Source organism: Oncorhynchus masou, chromosome 6 (assembly GCF_036934945.1).
Source record: "Oncorhynchus masou masou isolate Uvic2021 chromosome 6, UVic_Omas_1.1, whole genome shotgun sequence".
NCBI lineage: Eukaryota > Metazoa > Chordata > Actinopteri > Salmoniformes > Salmonidae > Oncorhynchus > Oncorhynchus masou.
This window is the reverse complement of record NC_088217.1, coordinates 58,631,874-58,652,883: the sequence shown is the minus strand read 5'-3', so window position 1 is coordinate 58,652,883 and position 21,010 is coordinate 58,631,874. Positions and strand designations below refer to the sequence as shown.

Here is a 21,010-nt window from a genome sequence, read left to right as displayed (position 1 = left end):
ATTTTTTTGTTTTAGATTCCGTCTCTCACAGTTGAAGTGTACCTATGATAAAAATTACAGACCTCTACATGCTTTGTAAGTAGTGTATCAAATGTTCTCCCCACTGTACCTACTTGTTAACAAAATTAAGGAAGTTTCCTTTAAAATGATTCAGAAATATTATCCAACCACTATATGGAGAAGTTGAAGGAGAACATCAACTCAAATTGCTCTTTTTGTAATGACCACCCAGAAACAGTGTTGCATCTTTTTTGGCATTGTATGTATGTAAGAAAACTGTGGCAAGACATCAGTAGGTTTATAATTGAACACATTTATGAAGATTTTACACTATTGTGGAGAGATTTACCGTTTGGATTCTTTACATACAATAGAATTAAGCTGAAACATTTTTATGTAATTAATTTCATTACTATTTCAGCCAAATTTAATATACACAAATGTACATTTACAAACAGAAAACCACATTCGTACCCTACAAAAATAAATGTAACAGTATTTTAAGATGGTTAAATGCTCTACTAACAAAAAAACGGTTAGAATTGTAAGTATATATATGTCCCTTAAGGTCCTTGTGTAATTGTAATGTGATATTGTACCCCCTAGCTCGATTGTCCATTGTTTGTAATATATGTATGCTTGTGTTCCCTCATGTGCTTTATGTATTGATTTGTTGTTAATAAAAATAAAATAAAAATTATATATATATATATATATATATTTATTTTTAAATATATATCTATAAAAAAAAAAGCTGATTTACGTAGACATAACATGAGCAGTTGACCTACTCCGGGAAGTGACGTTGCAGGCTAGCTCAATGCTGCCACCTCTCATTGAGTATCTCAAGTTAAAGTCCGACCGGGGTACGGCAGGCTACCATTAGCTATTCAATTATTCTATGTTTTAAATATTCGTTTCAAGGACATACATCTGGTGTAATGGAAGCTTATATGGGTACCTGGATTGGCTTCGAAATTTGTATTTATTTACACGAAGATTGGCCATGAATATTGCTATATTTTCCCCTTCACTATAATGGAGGATCCTTTTATTTGCAAACAAAGCCTGCAGTACAGCGGTCAGCCTTGCATTTGTTCGGTTCAATGACGGGTTGTAGATCTCCCCTGCTGACAGTGGAGACCACTGCCGACTGACTGATCTACAAATCACCTGGCATCATAAATAAACATGATAAACAACTACTCATTATTGTAGATCAGTCAAGTTACCATTTTACCCACAATGCACCATGGATTTGGTAACTAGTGACAACCCTCGGACACTCCATTTGAACTCCTCCTCCACATTTACTAGAACAGTGCAGAAGATAGCCTCCCCCAGCTCTCGTGAGGACTGAAAAGGAAACGCTTGCTACGTTAGCTAGTTTATTCCAAACCAAAGCTGTTTTTCTAGCTACAGTGAGCACTGATTTGACAGACAAGCAAGAGACAGCATTTGTTGAGGATTCCATAAACAACTTGAGATATTTACTAGTATATTATCTAATTTATAAGCCACAACGTAATCTACAGTGATGCCATCCGATAGACCATTCAAACAAAGAAGGTCATTCGGTAAGTAACGTCAGCTGTTACCAGTTGCTAACCACAGATCTTTGAGCTAACCTTAGCTAGCTAGGCATATTCTTTACTGGACAGGCAATATTGTATTATTGAAAACAGCTTACCAGTGTACTCCGTATTCGTCATTATGAATGTAAGTGTAATGGTAGTTACCTAAAGTAAATTAGAATACATTTGTTGACAACACAGCCAACGCCAGAGAGGCCTTAACTTTGATACTGACGTTAGCATGCTTAAGCTAGCTAGGCTAGTTGATCAGTTAACGTCAATAATAAAGGCATCCGCATGCTTCCCAGCCGGAACAGTATGGTTGACTTCGTACATGTAGTGTGACATCTTTGTACTGTGGTGAATGTTTTTTCGGCTGTTCGACCGCACATTTTTTTTAGGAGGCAAGCCATAGTTTAGAGCCGAAGTCTTCGCCCCTTCGTCAGTGATTGGTCAACAGTAGGGCATCTAAAATAAAGTATTTGTCATTCAAGGAGAGTATTCGTTTTCATGCAATTTATTTTAATTGAAAAATTCTGCAAACAAAATTAGATGTAAAATTGTGTGACGATCTCTTCGGCAAAAACGTCAAAATTAAGGAGTTTTTTTGTTGAGTTATCTTAGATTAGTTCAGACTTTTGAAGAAGTGTGATCGGACTACGGTGTGTAAAAATGGACTAAAAATAGACAAATCAAGGCGGCGTACAATTCAGGGCGTTCCTTTCCCCTTGAGTATCCTGTTGGTTACAGCCCCCTAGCCCAGTGTCCTTTGCTCCAGCCTGCCGAATAACTGCTGTTAACAGAACTGCGGAAAAGCAATGCCCGACAGGCGGTGTTGAAATACACCGTTTACCATTGTGTTAGCTAGCTACCTATCCCACCTGCTGTGTACCGCCAGAGTCCTAGCAGTGTCCTTCGCTCCCGCCTGCCGAACAACTGCCCTCGCCACCATTAACATAACTGTGGGGAAGTAGTGCTCTAGCCAGCTACAGTCAAAGACAACTCTGTGCTGGCTTTTATTGCCGCCGCCTCTTCTTCTGTGGGGTTTATCAACGGTTGGCAGCATCCAACGTTATAATGCTCATCATTGGATCCTGTGTCAAAAGGTTTGCTGGACTTCGCTAAAGATCCCTACTTCAGAAACTTCCGTATGAGTTTCCTAGTCCATAGATCCAAGTAAACCGTATTGCTGGAACAAAATGCATTTAATCTTGATGTTCTGGAGCTGTTCAGGAATTTAAAGTGGGGATTGATGTGTACTGTTATTGTATGCCTGTGCTTACTGTGACTGTCACCCTGATATTGGCTACTAGGTAGCTACTTCCCATGCCTTTGCCGGATAGTTGTGCTTGTCAGGCAGGCGCAAAGGCCAATATGTCAGTGTTGCTGTTCATGCCCTCCCCATTGAGTAGTATCTTTATGTACATATTATTTATCCCTTTACACTTGTGTATAAGGTAGTGGTTTTGGAATTGTTAGGTTACTCGTTGGTTATTACTGCATTGTCGGAACTAGAAGCACAAGCATTTTGCTACACTCGCATTAACATCTGCTAACCATGTGTATGTGACAAATGCATTTGATTTGATAGTAGTCTATGTATAAAGGTGACATCTAGATGGTTATTAATTATTGTGTAGGCTGCTATCTTATTTGAAATAAAATTGTGTGAGAAAAAATGGCCACGTTAGCTACCGCCAGTGACACGACTGTGATACCCAGTAGAAAGCACTTATCTACTTGTCCAGTCAGACACACACAACTTTCTTGAGTGGCAATACATCTGCCCAATTAGCTGATTGGCTTTCCGTACACCCACTCCTTCCGACTCCCATACTCCGTCGCCATATTGGGCTGCAGCTACCCATACTTGAGTTCCATTGCATTTTTTTCATTGTTCCCTTCTAATCGGGGACTGATTTTTAGACCTGGGACACCAGGTGGCTACAATTAATTAGAACAGAAAGCCTATCAAGCTCCGGACCTCATAGCCTACACCAGGGGTATTCACCCTATGAATTTGAAAGTGGTTACATTTGCCAAGCCCCATCCCTGAGCTTTTTACAGATGGGCTTGAAACACAAACTGGATTGTGCATGGGTGCCATACAAGATTGCATGATATGTATATTTGTGTCAGGCCATTCTAAATTATTACCATGTGCAGTGGAATACATAATTGATAGAGCAATCAAATGTCCTCAATGTCTACACACACATTTGCACTGCTGATGTAGGCTAATTTGGGTTTGACTACTGCAGGGCTCTACGCTAACTTTTTCCCCAAGGAGTACCTGCGCTCCTAAATGAAAAAATGTAGTAGCACACAAAGAAATTTAGGAACACAGTGTAAAATGTAACAGAGTTTATTAACAAACAATTTATTACATACATATTTATACTGCGTGTGTGTGTACTAAGGGACACATCTGTGGAACAGCACATACCACCAAAATCACACATTGATCCATGCCTACTAGACGCAAAGGATATCAGTTGTCCAGCTGCTTTTGTATGTTGGCCGTCTGGCGTGCTAAGAGGTCAGCCAGTGGTCCACGGCAGGAGTGGGATCCAACTCCTCGACAGAAGACCCCTCCAGGCTGATCCTCATCAGGTCTTCGCTGGTGGAGACCCCAAGGCAGCTTCTTGTCAAATTCTTAATCTGCACACATAGAAGCCTTGCTCACACTGGGTGGCTGAAATGGGAAGCACCAAATCCAGTATGTTCTAGGGAAAAGATATCTTTCAATTTCATTTAAACTCTTACCATTAACTTATCAAAATCAACCATAGGATACCATACATAACCACCCAGGATTAGCCTACCTTGTAATCATGCCTGTAGGGATCCTTTGTCAATATGGTCTCCCATAGGCCACTGTAGGACTTGTCCTTGAAATTGTGGCTGACCAGGATTTTCAGCCCCTGCCACTCATCCTGGATTGTAGCCATGTTGCATCCTGATCTGCAGGATTAACCAGAGCAAGTGAGTTTGCAAATATGCAAACATAACATTGTCTCATGTGGCGGTGCAGTGTCAAATAAATTCTTACCTCTAGAGGCTCCTTGAAATGCATCATGAGGTATGCCACACCATCATTGCTAAATGTGAGAAGGCTGGCCTGGTCATGTGTCAGGGTTTAGCACTCTGAAAGACTCCACTGGGGTCTGGACACCCTCATCCTTCAGCAAACCACCAAACCTGACTTTGAGATCATCCACGCCGATGTTGATGGGCGCCTCGTGTTGCTTTAGCTGGGGATTGGTGAGGTCCGTAAAGCCTTTCAGATTCCCCTTTAGTGTTATTCCATTTGAACAGAAATAACACACACACACCAACACACAATGAAATTTCTGGCCATTTGTCTGTCTCCCATTTTTTTTTAAAGAAGAAAGTAAAGACTTCCCTGCATTTCCCTCCTTATCCTCAAATGGTTCTATTGGGCAACGAATACATTGAATCTCACACTGAGAATCTGTCTTGATCATTGATTTTAATCATCAATTTCTCTTACATTTTAACAAGCTCTCATCCTAACACACCTAGAATCTCTTCTCATCACCCTGCTGCTGAGCAAGCATGGTCTGGATCTTCTCCAGCATGTCTCCTGCCTTTGCCCTAAGCTGTAGTGCTTCCAGTCTGGTCACTGTCTTCCTCAACTCTGTGGCTTGGGGGAGGATCAGGTCATTCCTTTGCATGGTGAGGCTAAGTGAGGATAGCTCCTCAAATATGGCTGAAAGAAAATGGCAGAATACCCTAGTGCATTTCCCGCTTTATTTGTTAGGTAGTCAGTAAATAAACTGTTACCTGTCAATTACTTGATTCTGAAAGTTCATTTGAGTCTTGAATCTATTTTTTAAAACAAGTGTGGTATCGAGGGAACTTATTTCCTGTGGAAAACGGACCTTCTTTGCCTGCCCTTGAACTTCTGCTGTTGTTGATGCTACGGCCAGGTGCTCCATGTGCTGCAGAACAACGGAGTACTGGCCTTAGTCAGTGGCAAGGTCCTTGTCTTGTCCATGCCGTAGGAACACTGAGGGCTCTGTGGACATGGGGGATCCAGCGAGTTCCCTTGATGCTAGACTGTGTGCAAATATCCACACCGAGCCTATAGAGGAACAACTTATCAATGGCATGAGAGTGCTCAAGGGTCTGTTGTCCGACCAGGAGATTGACTGGCTTCCCATCCTCCAACAAGCGTACGTAGACAATCTTGCATTCGGTGTTGGATATATCAGTGTCTCCGTCTATTAGAACAACAGGATACTTCGCGGCTTCAGCTTTGCTGACAGGCTCTCTCTCATTAAGTCAGCAATTTGACCGATCATCTCCGCACGTCTTACATCATTGTCGTATGTGGGATTGATGTCAACTCCATTTTTGTGGTCTAAGCGGCCCAAATTTGACGAAAGGTTCTTCTTTCGCAATGAAGCATGCAATGTTATCTTTATTTTCAGCTGCATCCTCTTCTTCTCAGACAGCAGCACTTGCCTCCTCAAGGCTGCTGACACCATGCCTGATGGTTTCTCCTGTCTCAACAGGTACAGATCTCTGCACTGGATATGCCGCCGCGAGATGTTATGTTTCGCTACGCTATCTCTTTTAGCCATGGGAACATTTTGAGCCAATTCACATTGAATCTATATGCTCTCCCTCCACCGGCTAGTGACCACGGTGGTCACGGTAGCTTTGCTAACGTTGTTCTCAGCACCCCTATCTCAGGTAAACCTTGTGAAGAGGCTTCATTAGCTGCGAATCCCCATCGCCGGATTCCTCTTTCTCCTCGTGTCTTTTTCGCTTAAAATTAAACGGGCTTCATTTTTAGCGATGTCTGCACGTTAACTTATAGCCTATACTGAAACTATTTTCCAGTTCACCTTTCTCTGACTCTGACTGCGTCATCACAGAAAACTCTACTGTTGTTGGCGCATGCCGCTTGTGGAATGTGGGACTTGTAGTTTTTAAGCAATTAGCAGCGGGGGAAAAATTGATTACGGTAGGTTGTAATTTTTAATTGCACACTGTGTTCTAAATATTTTTTCCGGTGCCCACAAATCTATTTTTAGGGGCAAATGCGAGTGAAATACTCACACTGTAGAGCCCTGGACTTCTGTGGAAAACCATTGGCATTACTGAAACTAGTATACCTATTTTGAGAACTCTTCGACTGTTTAGTCACAGCCTATGATTTTCTATGTTGATCATGTTTGCAGTTGCACACCCCATATAAAAGCGACATTTCTGGCTAGATCAGGAGTCTCCAACCTTTTTCTAGCATGAGAGCTACTTTATTTATTTTTTATTTTTTACATGTCCTGAGCTACTCAGTTTTTAAATAGCTTTTAAATATGCAAGTTCTTCTTATCTACCCTGCAACTAGTCCTTGGTGTACAATAGATGTCAATATTCCTGATGAAATAATGGTTACTAAACAGTATTTGGCATGGCAAAATAATACTTCTTATTTTTCCTGGTTTTGGTTTTTACTCTCAATAGAACAATTAGTCATAGAGAAACAACAAATGTATTTTCTGAGCCCATGTCGATGCTGAAATCAGAAGACAGTAAATTATTTAGGTCTGGGGAAAAAACGAATACATTTGGACATTCAAACCTTTTTATTGCGTATCAAGCAAGGGGGGGTCTGTGTTGGTCTAGCAATGTTTCTGTTAGGCCTACTGCTGCAGCACGTCATGATATTTAGCCCACTCTATGATGTAGCTAAAGCAAGGGGCTATAGCAGCACACAAGTAGCCTACAAATGCGTGCTGCGCCGGGCATTCCCTGAGCTCCTAAATGGAGCGGGCGAGGCAGCCAACCCTCCAGCCTTTGGGAAACGCATTCTATACTCCAGTCAAATTGGGGATGCTCCGCTCAATGCTCTGATCATGACATCATTATTTCAGGAAGGTCAACTTTGCAGTTAACATTTTAATTGAGAAGGTTATTGGGGAAAGTATTTGTCTACCCACAAGACGGGTATTATTAGCATTGCTAACTGGCTACATGGAATAATAAACAAATGTGCGCAAACAGACGGGGGCAATATTGATAATTGGCAGATAGGTACTGTTATCTTCCAACTGATCAGAAAGACCTTTTCATTGATTGTCTCTTATCAGTCAACGTTTCTTCCTGTCCTAGACTATGGTAACATTTAGATGAATGCTGTTGCCACTTCTTTGAGGCTGTTAAATGAAATGCAGTTTTCCATAGTGCACTTAGTTTTATCACGGTTGACAGGTTTTAAACTCATTGCTGCTTGCTCTATTGGAAAGTAGGTTGGCCCTCATTTGATGTTGCTTAGGTTAAAACATTGCATTTTATTCATTTATAAAACCCTATTGTAAAAACTCACATTACCTGACATCTTCACTTACCCATAGAAGTACAAGTTACCATACCCGATCACAGGGATGTTTAACCCTGGAAATTCTGTCTGTTGCTACAGACCTAGGAAAAACAGCCTTTAGTTGCTATGCACCCCATGTATGGACACATTGGTGCCTCTTGGGTGGTTCAAAATGTTGATCATAGACTACCTTCCTGTGGAGTTTGTCTGAGTGTCTGTAATTCTGTATTTTATATTAATGTATTGTAAATTGAAAAATACAGTGCTCCCTTGAGAAAGAGACCTTGACCTCCATGTGTAAATACATACAAATTCTTATCTGCAGCTGATCGTTGCAAAGAAGTGCATCAAATCCGTGACCAGCACCCCAACAAAATCCCAGTAAGTTACACTGCCCTCTAGAACAGAATACACAGTCTCATCCAAAATTATTGGCGCCCTTGATGAGCAAAAAATACTAAAATAAATACTGAGGTATATTGTATGAGCAGTCATCTTTGTATGAGCACTCATCTTTATCAAGGGTGCCAATAATTGTGGCTCTGACTACATTTATTTTCCCTGCTCACCACACACAATGAGGAGCTACATTACACTTGTCTGCATATAATTCAGTTGTCTGGCTATTGTTCCTGAAAGCTCTCTTTATATATCAGTAAATTGATTACAGTAAGATCCTTTCTTGATGTAGTTCACATGATACTCAGACATGCCAACTGCAGTTGTCTGAGTTGAGAATTGTGAAGAAGTGGAAGACTATAGCCAGGAAGCACACTGAATGCCATCTTTTCCGATTAGTATATGAAATATTCATCCAACATATCTTATTTAGGGCCTTAATATATTTGATGTAAAATATTCAGTATTAATTGGTGTTATGGTGGTGGAATTACATCTTATAACTGTTTATCATTGCTTGGTGCTCCCCTACAGGTAATCATTGAGCGTTATAAGGGAGAGAAGCAGCTGCCTGTGTTGGACAAGACAAAGTTTCTTGTCCCTGACCATGTCAATATGAGCGAGTTAGTGAAGATAATCAGGTAAGACCATTGAGTCATGACTTAAGGTTTGGATTTGATGACATGGCGGTAGTCCATGGGCTACAGAGTCATGGACACTATACCCCACACTTTGAACCTGAATGTCCGTTTATGGTGAGATCATTTCAACACCTTACACGCTGAGCCTTTCTCTCCCCTCAGTCAACACATTCTCTCAAAGTCTGAAAATGAACTGTGTACGTGCCTGTATCCCCAGATCATGTTGACCAGATTGTTTACTTGTCTGGAGTGTGTCACCCAGAGAGCGGGCCGAGCCGCAGTGTGCCAATAATTGGTGCACACACTGACCCCGACTTCCTCGGGACTTCTGCTGGAAACACTTAAACACCCTAGCACCAAAATACACCCTGTTATCATTGGGAGAGACTCTCTTCCTGTTTTGTGTGCTTGTCTCTTCATATTACAGCCATGTCAATGACTTGTGGGGGAGGGGAGTAGACCATAACTGTTTCACCACTGCTCTGTGTCAGACTATTGCAGGAAACTACTTAACTAAACCTATGCCATGTTGTGTAGTGTCAATAGTAACAAATTAGTAATGTTATAGTTTCCATGTTGAGTTGTTTAGTAGTTTATCTAGACAGACTGGTTGCCTCCCACAATGTACCATTGAGCACGGTTACCTGCGCACAGTACAATTTTTTTTTTCTCTCAATTGTTTTTCAATTTCCTGAAATCTACACTGTTTCTTTACAGTGAGTGTGCATCTTTATGAACAGAACATATATATTTGTTTTAGGTTCTGACACAAATTATATTGAACTGGAGTACTTGAATGGAAAAATATATACACTACCGTTCAAAAGTTTGGGGTCACTTAAAAATGTCCTTGTTTTTGAAAGAAAGCACTTTTGTCAATTTACAATATCAAATTGATCAGAAATAAAGTTTAGACATTGTTAACCTCTCTAGGGTACGTGGGACGCTAGCATCCAACCACAGTGTCAGATTTCAAAAACGCTTTTCGGCGAAAGCAGAACATATCATGTTAGGTCAGCAACTAGTCATAGAAAGCATTCAGCCAAAAAGCAGAAATATAGATAAAATTAATCACTAATCTTTGATCAGATGACACTCATAGGACTTGATGTTACACAATACATGTATGTTTTGCTCGGTAAAGTTCATCCAAAAATCTGAGGTTAATTGGTGCGCTACGTTCAGTAGTTCCAAAACATCCAGTGATTTTTTTTTTTTTTTTTTGCTGCAGAGACCCACATCAATTTACAGAAATGCTCATAAAATGTTGATGAAAATACAAGTATTATGTATGGAATTATAGATACACTTCTTAATGCAACCGCTGTGTCAGAATTTTTTAACTTGACAGAAAAAGCAATAATCTGAGTACGGTGCTCAGAGCCCAAATCAAGCCAAACAGATATCCACCATGATGGAGTCAGATGTCAGAATAGCGTTATAAATATTCACTTACCTTTTGATGATCTTCATCAGAATGAACTCCCAGGAGTCCCCGTTCCACAATAAATGTTTGTTTTGTTCGATAATGTCCATAATTCATGTCAAAATAACTCCTTTTGTTTGCGTGTTCAGTCCAGTTATCCACATTCATGACGCGCTTTCACTAGGAGCAGACAAAGTAAAAAGAAGTTCCGTTACAGTTCGTAGCAACATGTCAAACGATGTTTAGAATCAATCTTTAGGATGTTTAACATAAATCTTCAATAATATTCCAACCGGACAATTCCTTTGTCTTCAGAAATTAAGTGGAACGTAGCTACCGTTCACGTGAGCGAGGCTGTGGCACTCTGCCAGACCACTCACTCAAAGAGCTCTTTTGAGCCCCTCCTTAGTAGAACCCTCAAACCAGTTTCTAAATACTGTTGACATCTAGTGGAAGCCGTAGGAAGTACAACATTACCAATATCCTACTGTGTATTCGATAGGGGCTGAGTTGAAAAACTACAAACCTCAGATTTCCCACTTCCTGGTTGGATTTTTTTCTCAGGTGTTTGCCTGCCATATGAGTTCTGTTATACTCAGACATCATTCAAACAGTTTTAGAAACTTCAGTGTTTTCTATCCAAATCTACTAATTATATGCATATTCTAGCTTTTATGGCTGAGTAGCAGGCAGCTTAATTTGGGCACCCTTTTCATCCAAAATGCACAATACTGCCCCCTACCCCAAAGAAGTTCCTGTTGTAAATTACTATTGTAACTGGAAACGGCTGATTAAAAAAAAATAGTATATCTACATAGGTGTACAGAGGCCTATTATTAGCATCCATCACTCCTGTGTTCCAATGGCACGTTGTGTTAGGCTAATTGATCATTAGAAAACCCTTTTGCAATTATGTTGGCACAGCTGAAAACTATTGTGCTGCTTTTAAAGAAGCAAACTGGCCTTTAGACTTGAGTATCTGGAGCGTCAGCATTTGTGGGTTCGATTACAGGCTCAAAATGGCTAGAAAGAACTTTCTTCTGAAACTCGTCAGTCTATTCTTGTTCTGAGAGATGAAGGCTATTCCATTCAAGAGTGCCAAGAAACTGAAGATCTCGTACAACGCTGTGTACTACTCCCTTCACAGAACAGTGCAAACTGGTTCTAACCATAATAGAAAGGAGTGGGAGGCCCTGGTGCACAACTGAGCAAGAGGACAAGCACATTAGTGTGTCTAGTTTGAGAAACAGTCCTCAACTGGCAGCTTCATTAAATGGTACCCACAAAACACCAGTCTCAATGTCAACAGTGAATAGGCAACTCTGGGATGCTGGCCTTCTGGTGTTTTGCGGGTACTATTTGTGTGTAGATCTGGGGCTCCCGAGTGGCCTAAGGCACTGCATCTCAGTGCTAGAGACATCACTACAGACCCTGATTTGATTCCAGGCTGTATCACAACTGGACGTAATTGAGTCCCATAGGGCAGCGCACAATAGGTCCACCGTCATTAGGGTTTGGCCAGGGTAGGCCGTCATTGTAAATTTGACTTGCCTAGTTAAATAAAGGTAAAATAAAGAGGGAAAACTTATCAATTTCAGAATAAGGCTGTAACTTAACAAAATGTGGATAAAGTCAAGATGTCTTTAACTTTCCGAATGCATTGTACACTCACTGAACAATTTATTAGGTACACCTATCTACTACCGGATCAGACCCCCCTTTGCACCCAGAACAGCCTGAATTCTTCAGGGCATGGATTCTACAAGGTGTTGGAAACGTTCCACAGCGATATTGGTCTGTGCTGATGCTGTCATTACTGCAGATTGGATGGCGGTACATTCATGCTGCGACTAGCTCATTCCATCTCATCCCAAAGATGCTCTATTGGGTTTGGTTAGCAACAATGTTCAGATATGCTGTGGTGTTCAATTGATATCAAGAGACCTAACATGTGCCAGGAAAACATTCACATTTTTAGCTGATAGGAGGTGAACCCGGTGTGGTCGTCTGTTGCAATAGCCCATCCGTGACAAGGATTGACGAGTTGTGCGTTCCGAGATGCCGTTCGAGGAAACCACTTGTACTGACTTAGACAACCTTTTGCTGTCTGTTTGTGGCCCGCTTGCACGATTCCTGCCATTCTCCTTCAACCTTTCATCAATGAGCTGCCCACAGCCCTACTGCTGACTGGATGTTTGTTTTTTTGTCGCACCAAGGTGAACCTTAGACAATGTTGTGCGTGAAAAGCCCAGGATTGGGACCAGTTTCTGAGATACTGGAACGGGCATGCCTGGCACCGACGATCATAAGCTCAAAGGTCACTCATTTTGCCCATTCAAATGTTCAATCGAACAGTAAGTGGATGCCTGTCTGCCTGCTTTATATTTCAAGCCACATAACTCACTGTCTGTAGGAGAAATCCATTTTCATGAAAGGGATTTCAGTCAATAAAAAAACAAGTGCCATTTTAAGATATAATATTACGGTTTCAATAAATCTATCGTGGCACACAATCTTCAAGTAACCTCAGTAGTGGAGCTTGCTTGTAGAAGCCTATGGCTGTGCAATGGCATGGCCTTTTGTTAATTTAGCAAACCACATATTCTTATTTCCAGATCCCTTATTTTAGTTTTTTATTTAACCAGGCAAGTCAGTAATAACATTCTTATTTACAATGACAGCCTACCAAAAGGCCTCCTGTGTGGAAGGGGGCTGAAATGAATGAATGAATAAATAAATATTGGACAAAACACACATTACGACAGGAGAGACAACACTACATAAAGAGAACGAAGACAACAACCTAGCAAGGCAGCAACATAACATGGTAGCAGCACAAAACATGGTGCAAACATTATTGGGCACAGCCAACAGCACAAAGGACAAGAAGGTAGAGACTGCAATATATCACACAAAGCAGCCACAACTGTCAGTAAGTGTCCATGATTGAGTCTTTTGAATAAAGAGATTGAGAACTGCCCAGTTTGACTGTTTGTTGCAGCTCGTTTCAGTCGCTAGCTGCAGCAAACTGAAAAGACGAGCGACCCAGGGATGTGTGTGCTTTAGGGACCTTTAACAGAATGTGACTGGCAGAACGGGTGTTGTAATGTGGAGGATGACGGCTGCAGTAGATATCTCAGGGGGAGTGAGGCCTAAGGATTTTATAAATAAGCATCAACCAGTGGGTCTTGCGGCGGCTATACAGAGGTGACCAGTTTAGAGGAGTATTGTGTCGTGATGTGTCCTATAAGGAGCATTGGTGGCAAACCTGATGGCTGAATGTTAAGGAACATCTAGCCACTCGAGAGCACCCTTACCCGTCAATCTATAAATTATGTCTCCGTAATCTAGCATGGGTAGGATGGTCATCTGAATCAGGGTTAATTTGGCAGCTGGGGTGAAAGGGGAGCATTACGATAAATCTAGACTTGGTTTCCTCTAACTTTAGCCTGTGGCTTTATGTGCTGGGAGAAGTACAGTGTACCATCTATCCATACTCCCAAGTACTTGTATGAGGTGATTACCTCAAGCTCTAAACCCTCAGTGGTAGTAATCACACCTGTGGGGAGAGGGGCATTCTTCTTACCAAACTACATAACCTTGTTCTGAACACCTGCAAAACAAGGGTAAAGGGTAGAGAAAGCTTGTTGGACACTAAGAAAGCTTTGTAGAGTGTTTTAACACACAATCTGGGGAGTGGCCAGCTGAGTAGAAGGCTATCATCTGCATATAAATGGATGAGAGAGAGCTTCCTACTGCCTGAGCTATGTTATTGAGAAGAACATGGGGCCTAGGATAGAGCCTTTGGTGACAGGCAGTGGCTGAGACGGCAGATGTTCTGACTTTATACACTGCACTCTTTGAGAGAGGTAGTTAGCAAACCAGGCCAATGACCTCTGACACCAATACTACTTAGCCAGCCCACAAGAATGGAATGGTCTACCGTATCAAAAGCTTTGGTCAAGTTAATAAAAATAGCAACACAACCTCTACACATGCGTAGAGATCAGATTGCAGTTGAGTGAGAGAGAAAGGGAATTTGGGGAGAGAATTGCAGGATGCGCGGCTTAGTTTCTCATGTTGAGCCCGCAAATGCACATGTAGGTCTATGGAACACTGGAGTCAGAGAATAAGGAAAAATATCCTTTTTTTTTACAACCAAATCTTTATTTTTGACGTAAATGGCATGTTCTAGAAGTAACCAGACACCTTTTCTTGAATGGTGGAAAAATGATTGAAACCAGTTCCTTGTTTGACCGCTCTATTTGCCATTTGGTTTTCAACCTCACATGGAGTGGTTTTCCTAACCTGCATGGCTCATTTCTTTCTTTAGAAGTTGAAACTTGTCATTTGATATTTCTGTAGGCTATTTGGTATTGTTTGTTATTTCATTATTAGTCCTCATTATTACATTTTTAGGCTATTCATTAGAGGTCGGCCGATTTTTAATTAGGGACAATTTCACGTTTTCATAACAATCAGTGATCGGCTTTTTCTTTTCTTTTTTACCCCCTTTTTCTCCCCGATTTCGTGGTATCCAATTGTTAGTAGCTACTATCTTGTCTCATTGCTACAACTCCTGTACGAGCTCGGGAGAGACGCAGGTTGAAAGTCATGCGTCTTCCGATACACAACCCAACCAAGCCGCACTGCTTCTTAACACAGCGTGCATCCAACCCGGAAGCCAGCCGCACCAATGTGTCGGAGGAAGCACCGTGCACCTGGCGACCTTGGTTAGCGTGCACTGCGCCTGGCCCGCCACAGGAGTCGCTGGTGCGCGATGAGACAAGGATATCCCTACCGGCCTAACCCGGACGACGCTCGGCCAATTATGCGTCGCCCCACGGACCTCCCAGTCGCAGCCGGTTGCGACAGAGCCTGGGCGCGAACCCAGAGTCTCTGGCCCTTAACCACTGCGCCACCCGGGTGGCCCCATGGCCGATTACATTGCACTCCACGAGAAGACTGCACCTGACCACCTGTTACGTGAGTGCAGCAAGGAGCCATGGTAAGTTGCTTGCTAGCATTAAACTTATCTTATAAAGAAACATAATCACTAGTTAACTACACACGGTTGATGATATTACTAGCTTGTCCTGCGTTGCAAATAATCAATGCGGTGCCTGTTAATTTATCATCAAATCACATCCTACTTCGCCAAACACGTGATGATTTAACAAGCGCATTGGCAAAAAAAGCACTGTCGTTGCACCAATATACCTAACCATAAACATCAATGCCTTTCTTAAAATCAACACACAAGTGTATTTAAAAAAAAAATGCATATTTAGTTAAAATAAATGAATGTTAGTAGGCAATATTAACTAGGGAAATTGTCACTTCGTTCTGTGCAAACAGTGTCGGGGAATATGCAGCAGTTTGGGCCACCTGGCTCGTTGCGAACTGTGACCCATTTTTTTCCTAAGAAAGACAGTAATTAATTTGCCCTAGAATTATGACATAACATTGAAGGTTGTGCAATGCAACAGCAATATTTAGATGGATGCTACCCGTTCAATAAAATACAGAACGGTTCCATATTTCACTGAAAGAATAAACTTTTTATTTATTTTTTATGATAGTTTCCGGATTTGACCATATTAATGACCAAAGACTCGGATTTGTGTTTATTGTAATTGTCTATGATTTGATAGAGCAGTCTGAGCGGTGGTAGCAACAGCAGGCTCGTACGCATTCATTCAAACAGCACTTTCCTGCTTTTGCCAGCAGCTCTTCGCAATGCTTGAAGCACAGCAATGTTTATGACTTCAAGCCTATTAACTCCCAAGATTAGGCTGGCAATACTATAGTGCCTATAAGAACATCCACTAGTCAAAGGTATATGAAATGCAAATGTTATAGAGAGAAATAGTCCTATAATAACTACAACCTAAAACTTCTTAACTGTGAATATTGAAGACTCATGTTAAAAAGGAACCACCAGCTTTCATATGTTCTAAGCAAGGAACTTAAACATTAGCTTTTTTACATGGCACATAATTGCACTTTTACTTCTCCAACACTGTTTTTGCATTATTTAAATCAAATTGAACATGTTTCATTATGAGACTAATTGGATTTGTATTTATTTGTATTATATTAAGTTAAAATAAGTGTTCATTCAGTATTGTTGTAATTGTCATATTTGCAAATACTGATATATATCTGCTTTTTTTTAGTCCTCCAATAATCGGCATTGGCGTTGATAAATCATAAATCGGTCGACCTAATCAAATAACGTTTTGAGATGGAACTCTGTCACATTCGTTATTTGATCAGGAGAAAGCCATGCATAAAACAATATTCATATCCTATCGAATGCAGAGGGAAGGGAATATTGGCTATATAATATATAAAAAATATATATATATTTTTTTAACAACTAGACAAGTGTTTCCTCGTTTTGGGGGTCCTGGGTCCCCAAAAGAAGAAGATGGATGGTTCTCTGTTCCAGTGACCTTTTTTAAAATGACATTCTACTCCAAAATATACATTTCAAATAAAATTATGCTGAAACCATTCAAAATATAATTTCCACTTCCAAATGAGGCCACTAACATATTTGCAAAATTATTTGTTTAAATTATTTTAACGTATTGGACCATGCATATATCCTATGCATGGTCTGCACTGAGTGCTCTTTCCTTGACTGACTGACCAGGTGAATCCAAGTGAAAACTATGATCACTTGTTAAATCCACTTCAATCAGTGTAGATGAAGAGGAGGAGACGGGTTAAAGAAGGATTTAAGCCTTCAGACAATCGAGATGGATTGTGTATGTGTGCCATTCAGAGGGTGAATGGCCAAGACAAAACATTAATGGTGAAACCATGCCACCTTGTGGCACACCAGAGGTGACCTCTGACCAAGGGCTAAATGTGCCACTTGCCATCACCCGCTGCAGCCTTCTGGTGGTGTAGCTATGGAACCCGGCTAGTAACCTTTGACACAGTTCAATGTCAGACCGATGTTGCAGGAGCTTTGCTTGATCTACTCAATCAAAGGCTTTGGATATATCAGCAAGTAACACCCTTACCAATGTTTGTGAGTCTAGCTGTCAGCCAGGAGTGTGGCGGTAGTAGTGCTGGACGTTGGGAGGCAGGCATACTGATTCGTACACTCATAAAGCTTGGCATTTGGTTTTTTTTATAATGAAGCTCTACTAGATTTTTCCAAGGCATGAAGAGAGTTGTAGTACATGGGTTTGACACTTCAGGTATGGGACACATGTTGGAAATCTTCCTGGCAGCAGGAACAGTCCCCTGCCAGTAAGAGGTGTTAACAATGTGTGTGATGACAGGGGCTAGATATATTCTGCATGTTCTTTTAGTAGCCAGGCTGGAATGCCATCAGGCCCACACACTTTACATGGGCTGAGTGTGGTCAAAGCTTGCTTTATCTGGCCAATGCTGCACAGCTCAACCTGCGTTGTAGGCATGGGCAGGGGGAAGAGGTGTGGTGCTTGTCCATGCCTCAGCAAAGAAGACATTGAAAACATCAGCCATGTCATCACCTTCAAGCCCGGGCTCTGGCTGGGCCAGTCAAGGACTTTGAGACTTGTCCTGAAGAAACTCCTGCGTTGTCTTGGCTGTGTCCTAAGGGTCATTGTCATGTTGGAAGGTGAACCGTCGCCCCAGAGATCTTAAGCGCTCTGGAGCAGGTTTTCATCAAGGATCTCTCTGTACTTTACACCGTTCATCTTTCCCTCAATCCTGACTAGGCTCCCTGTCGCTGAAAAACATCCCCACAGCATGATGCTGCCAGGTTTCCTCTAGATGTGACGCTTGGCATTCAGGCCAAAGAGTTCAATCTTGGTTTCATCAGACCAGAGAATCTTGTTTCCCATGGCCAGAGTCCTTTAGGTGACTTTTGGCAAACACCAAGTGGGCTGTCATGTGCCTTTTACTGAGGAGTGGCTTCCGTCTGGCCAACCCATAAATGCTTGATTGGTGGAGTACTGCAGAGATGGGATAACCTTCCAGAAGGACAACCATCTCCACAGAGAAACTGTCAGTGACCATCGGGTTCTTGGTCACCTCCCTGACCAAGGTCCTTCTCCCCTGATTACTCAGTTTGGCTTGGCGGCCAGCTCTAGGAAGAGTCTTGGTGGTTCCAAACTTCTTCCATTTAACCTGTCTAGGCTAGCGGAACCCCCCCCCCCCAAAAGCGTGTTCAGGTTACGCCGAACGTCGGTCAAAAAGTTTAAAAAGTTCCGTTACAGCCGCCCGTAGAAACAAGCCAAACTAAGTATGGATCAATCTTTAGGATGTTTTTAACATAAAACTTCATTAATGTTCTAACCGGACAATTCCTTTGTCTGTACAAATGAAGTGGAACGTAGCTACCTTTTATGTGAGCGTGCCAAACCGAGGCTGTGGCACTCTGCCAGACCACTCACTCAAAGAGCTCTTATGAGCCCCTCTAGAGTAGAATCCTCAAAACAGGTTCTAAATACTATTGACATCTAGTGGAAGCCTTGAAGTGAAACATAACTAATATCACCCTGTATCTTCAATGGGGGCTGAGTTGAAAAACTACAAACCTCAGATTTCCCACTTCCTGGTTGGATTTTTTCTCAGGTTCTTGCCTGCCATATGAGTTCTGTTATACTCAGACATCATTCAAACCGTTTTAGAAACTTCGGGGTTTTCGATCCAATTGTACTAATTATATGCATATTCTAGCTTTTACGGCTGAGTAGCAGGCAGCGTAATTTGGGCTAGTTTTTTTTTTATCCAAGCTACCCAATACTGCCCCTACCCCAAAGAAGAATGATGGGGCCACCGTGTTCTTGGCGACCTTCAACCTTCAAATGTTTTGGTACCCTTCCCCAGATCTGTGCCTCGACACAATCCTGTCTCTGAGCTCTGCGGACAATTCCTTCAACCTCATGGCTTGGTTTTTGCTCTGAAATGCACAGTGAACTGTGGGAACTTATTTAGACAGGTGTGCCTTTCCAAATCATGTCCAATCAATTACATTTACCACAGCTGGACTCCAAGTTGTAGAATCATCTCAAGGATGATCAATTGAAACAGGATGCACCTGAGCTCAATTTGAGTCTCATAGCAAAGGATCTGAATATTAATGCAAATAAGGTATTTCTGTTTTATTTTTAATAAATTATAAAAAAAATCCTAAACATGTTCACTTTGACCTTTTTTATGGTGTATTGTGTGTAGATTGAGGAAAAACATTTATTTAATCCATTTTAGAATATGGCTGTTACGTAACATGTAGAAAAAGGGAAGTGTACTGAATACTTTCCGAATGCACTTTGAAGGCACACTGTACATGCCTTCAAAGTATTCATACCCCTTATTCCACATTGTTACAGCCTGAATTCAAAATGGATGAAATATTTTTTTTTCTCACATTTTTCTCACACTACCCCAGATTGGGTTATTTTTTTTTATGTTTGCAAATTTATTGACAATGTAATACAGCAATGTCTTCAGTGCCTTGTGAAAGTATTCATACCTGTTGATGTGCTTCCTATTTTGTTGCATTACAACCTGTAATTTAAATGGATTTTTATTTGGATTTCATGTAATGGACACACACAAAATAGTCCAAATTGGTGAAATTTAAAAAATTACATGTTTAAAAACATTCTACAAAATAAAAAAACGGAAAGTGGTGCGTGCATATGTGTTCACCCCATTTGCTATGAAGCCCCTAAATAAGATCTGGTGCAACCAATTAGTCAGAACTCACACAATTAGTTAGATTACACACAGGTGGACTTTATTTAAGTTTTTACATGATCTGAATATCTATACACCTGTTCTGAAAGGTCCCAGAGTCTGCAACACCACTAAGCAAGGGTCACCATGAAGACAAAGGAGCTCTCCAAACAGGTCAGGGACGAAGTTGAGGAGAAGTACAGATCAGGGTTGGGTTATATAAAAATTGGAAACTTTGAACAGCCCATGGAACACTGTTAAATCCATTATTTAAAAAGGGAAAGAATATGGCACCACAACAAACCTGCCAAGAGCGGGCCGCCCACCAAAACTCACAGATCAGGCAAGGAGGACAGAGAGGCAACAAAGAGACCAAAGATAACCCCGAAGGAGTTGCAAAGCTCCACTGCGGAGATGGGAATATCTGTCCATAGGACCACTTTAAGCCGTACACTCCAGAGCTGGGCTTTACAGAAGAGTGGCCATGAAAAGGCCATTGCTTAAAGAAAAAAATAAGCAAACACGTTTGGTGTTCACCAAAAGGCATGTGGAAGAAGGTACTCTGGTCAGGTGAGACTAAATTGTAGCTTTTTGTCCATCAAGGAAAATGTTATGTCGGGCACAAACCCAACACCTCTCATTACCCTGAGAACACCATCCCCACAGTGAGGCATGGTGGTGACAGCATCATGCTGTGGGGATGTTTCTCATCGGCAAGGACTTGGAAACTGGTCAGAATTGAAGGAAGGATGGATGGTGCTAAATACAGGGATATTCTTGACGGAAACCTGTTTGTCTTTCAGAGATTTGAGACTGGGATGGAGGTTAACTTTCTAGCAGGACAATGACCCTAAGCATACTGCTAAAGCAACACTCGAGTGGATTAAGGGGAAACTTGGAATGGCCTAGTCAAAGCCCAGACCTCAATCCA

General features: G+C 41.5%; 1 protein-coding gene across 1 annotated transcript in view; it reads left to right on the top strand.

Annotated features, from left to right (window-relative positions):
- Window positions 1–1,298: 1,298 nt before the first annotated feature.
- The window catches only part of map1lc3a (microtubule-associated protein 1 light chain 3 alpha), a 28,422-nt gene continuing 8,710 nt past the window's right edge, over window positions 1,299–21,010 (top strand). Inside the window, exons 1-3 of the mRNA XM_064969258.1 lie at window positions 1,299–1,577; window positions 8,252–8,307; window positions 8,860–8,966. Coding sequence (XP_064825330.1) covers window positions 1,538–1,577; window positions 8,252–8,307; window positions 8,860–8,966 — 203 coding nt within the window. The 5' untranslated portion in view covers window positions 1,299–1,537. The remainder of the gene's footprint in view (window positions 1,578–8,251; window positions 8,308–8,859; window positions 8,967–21,010) is intronic.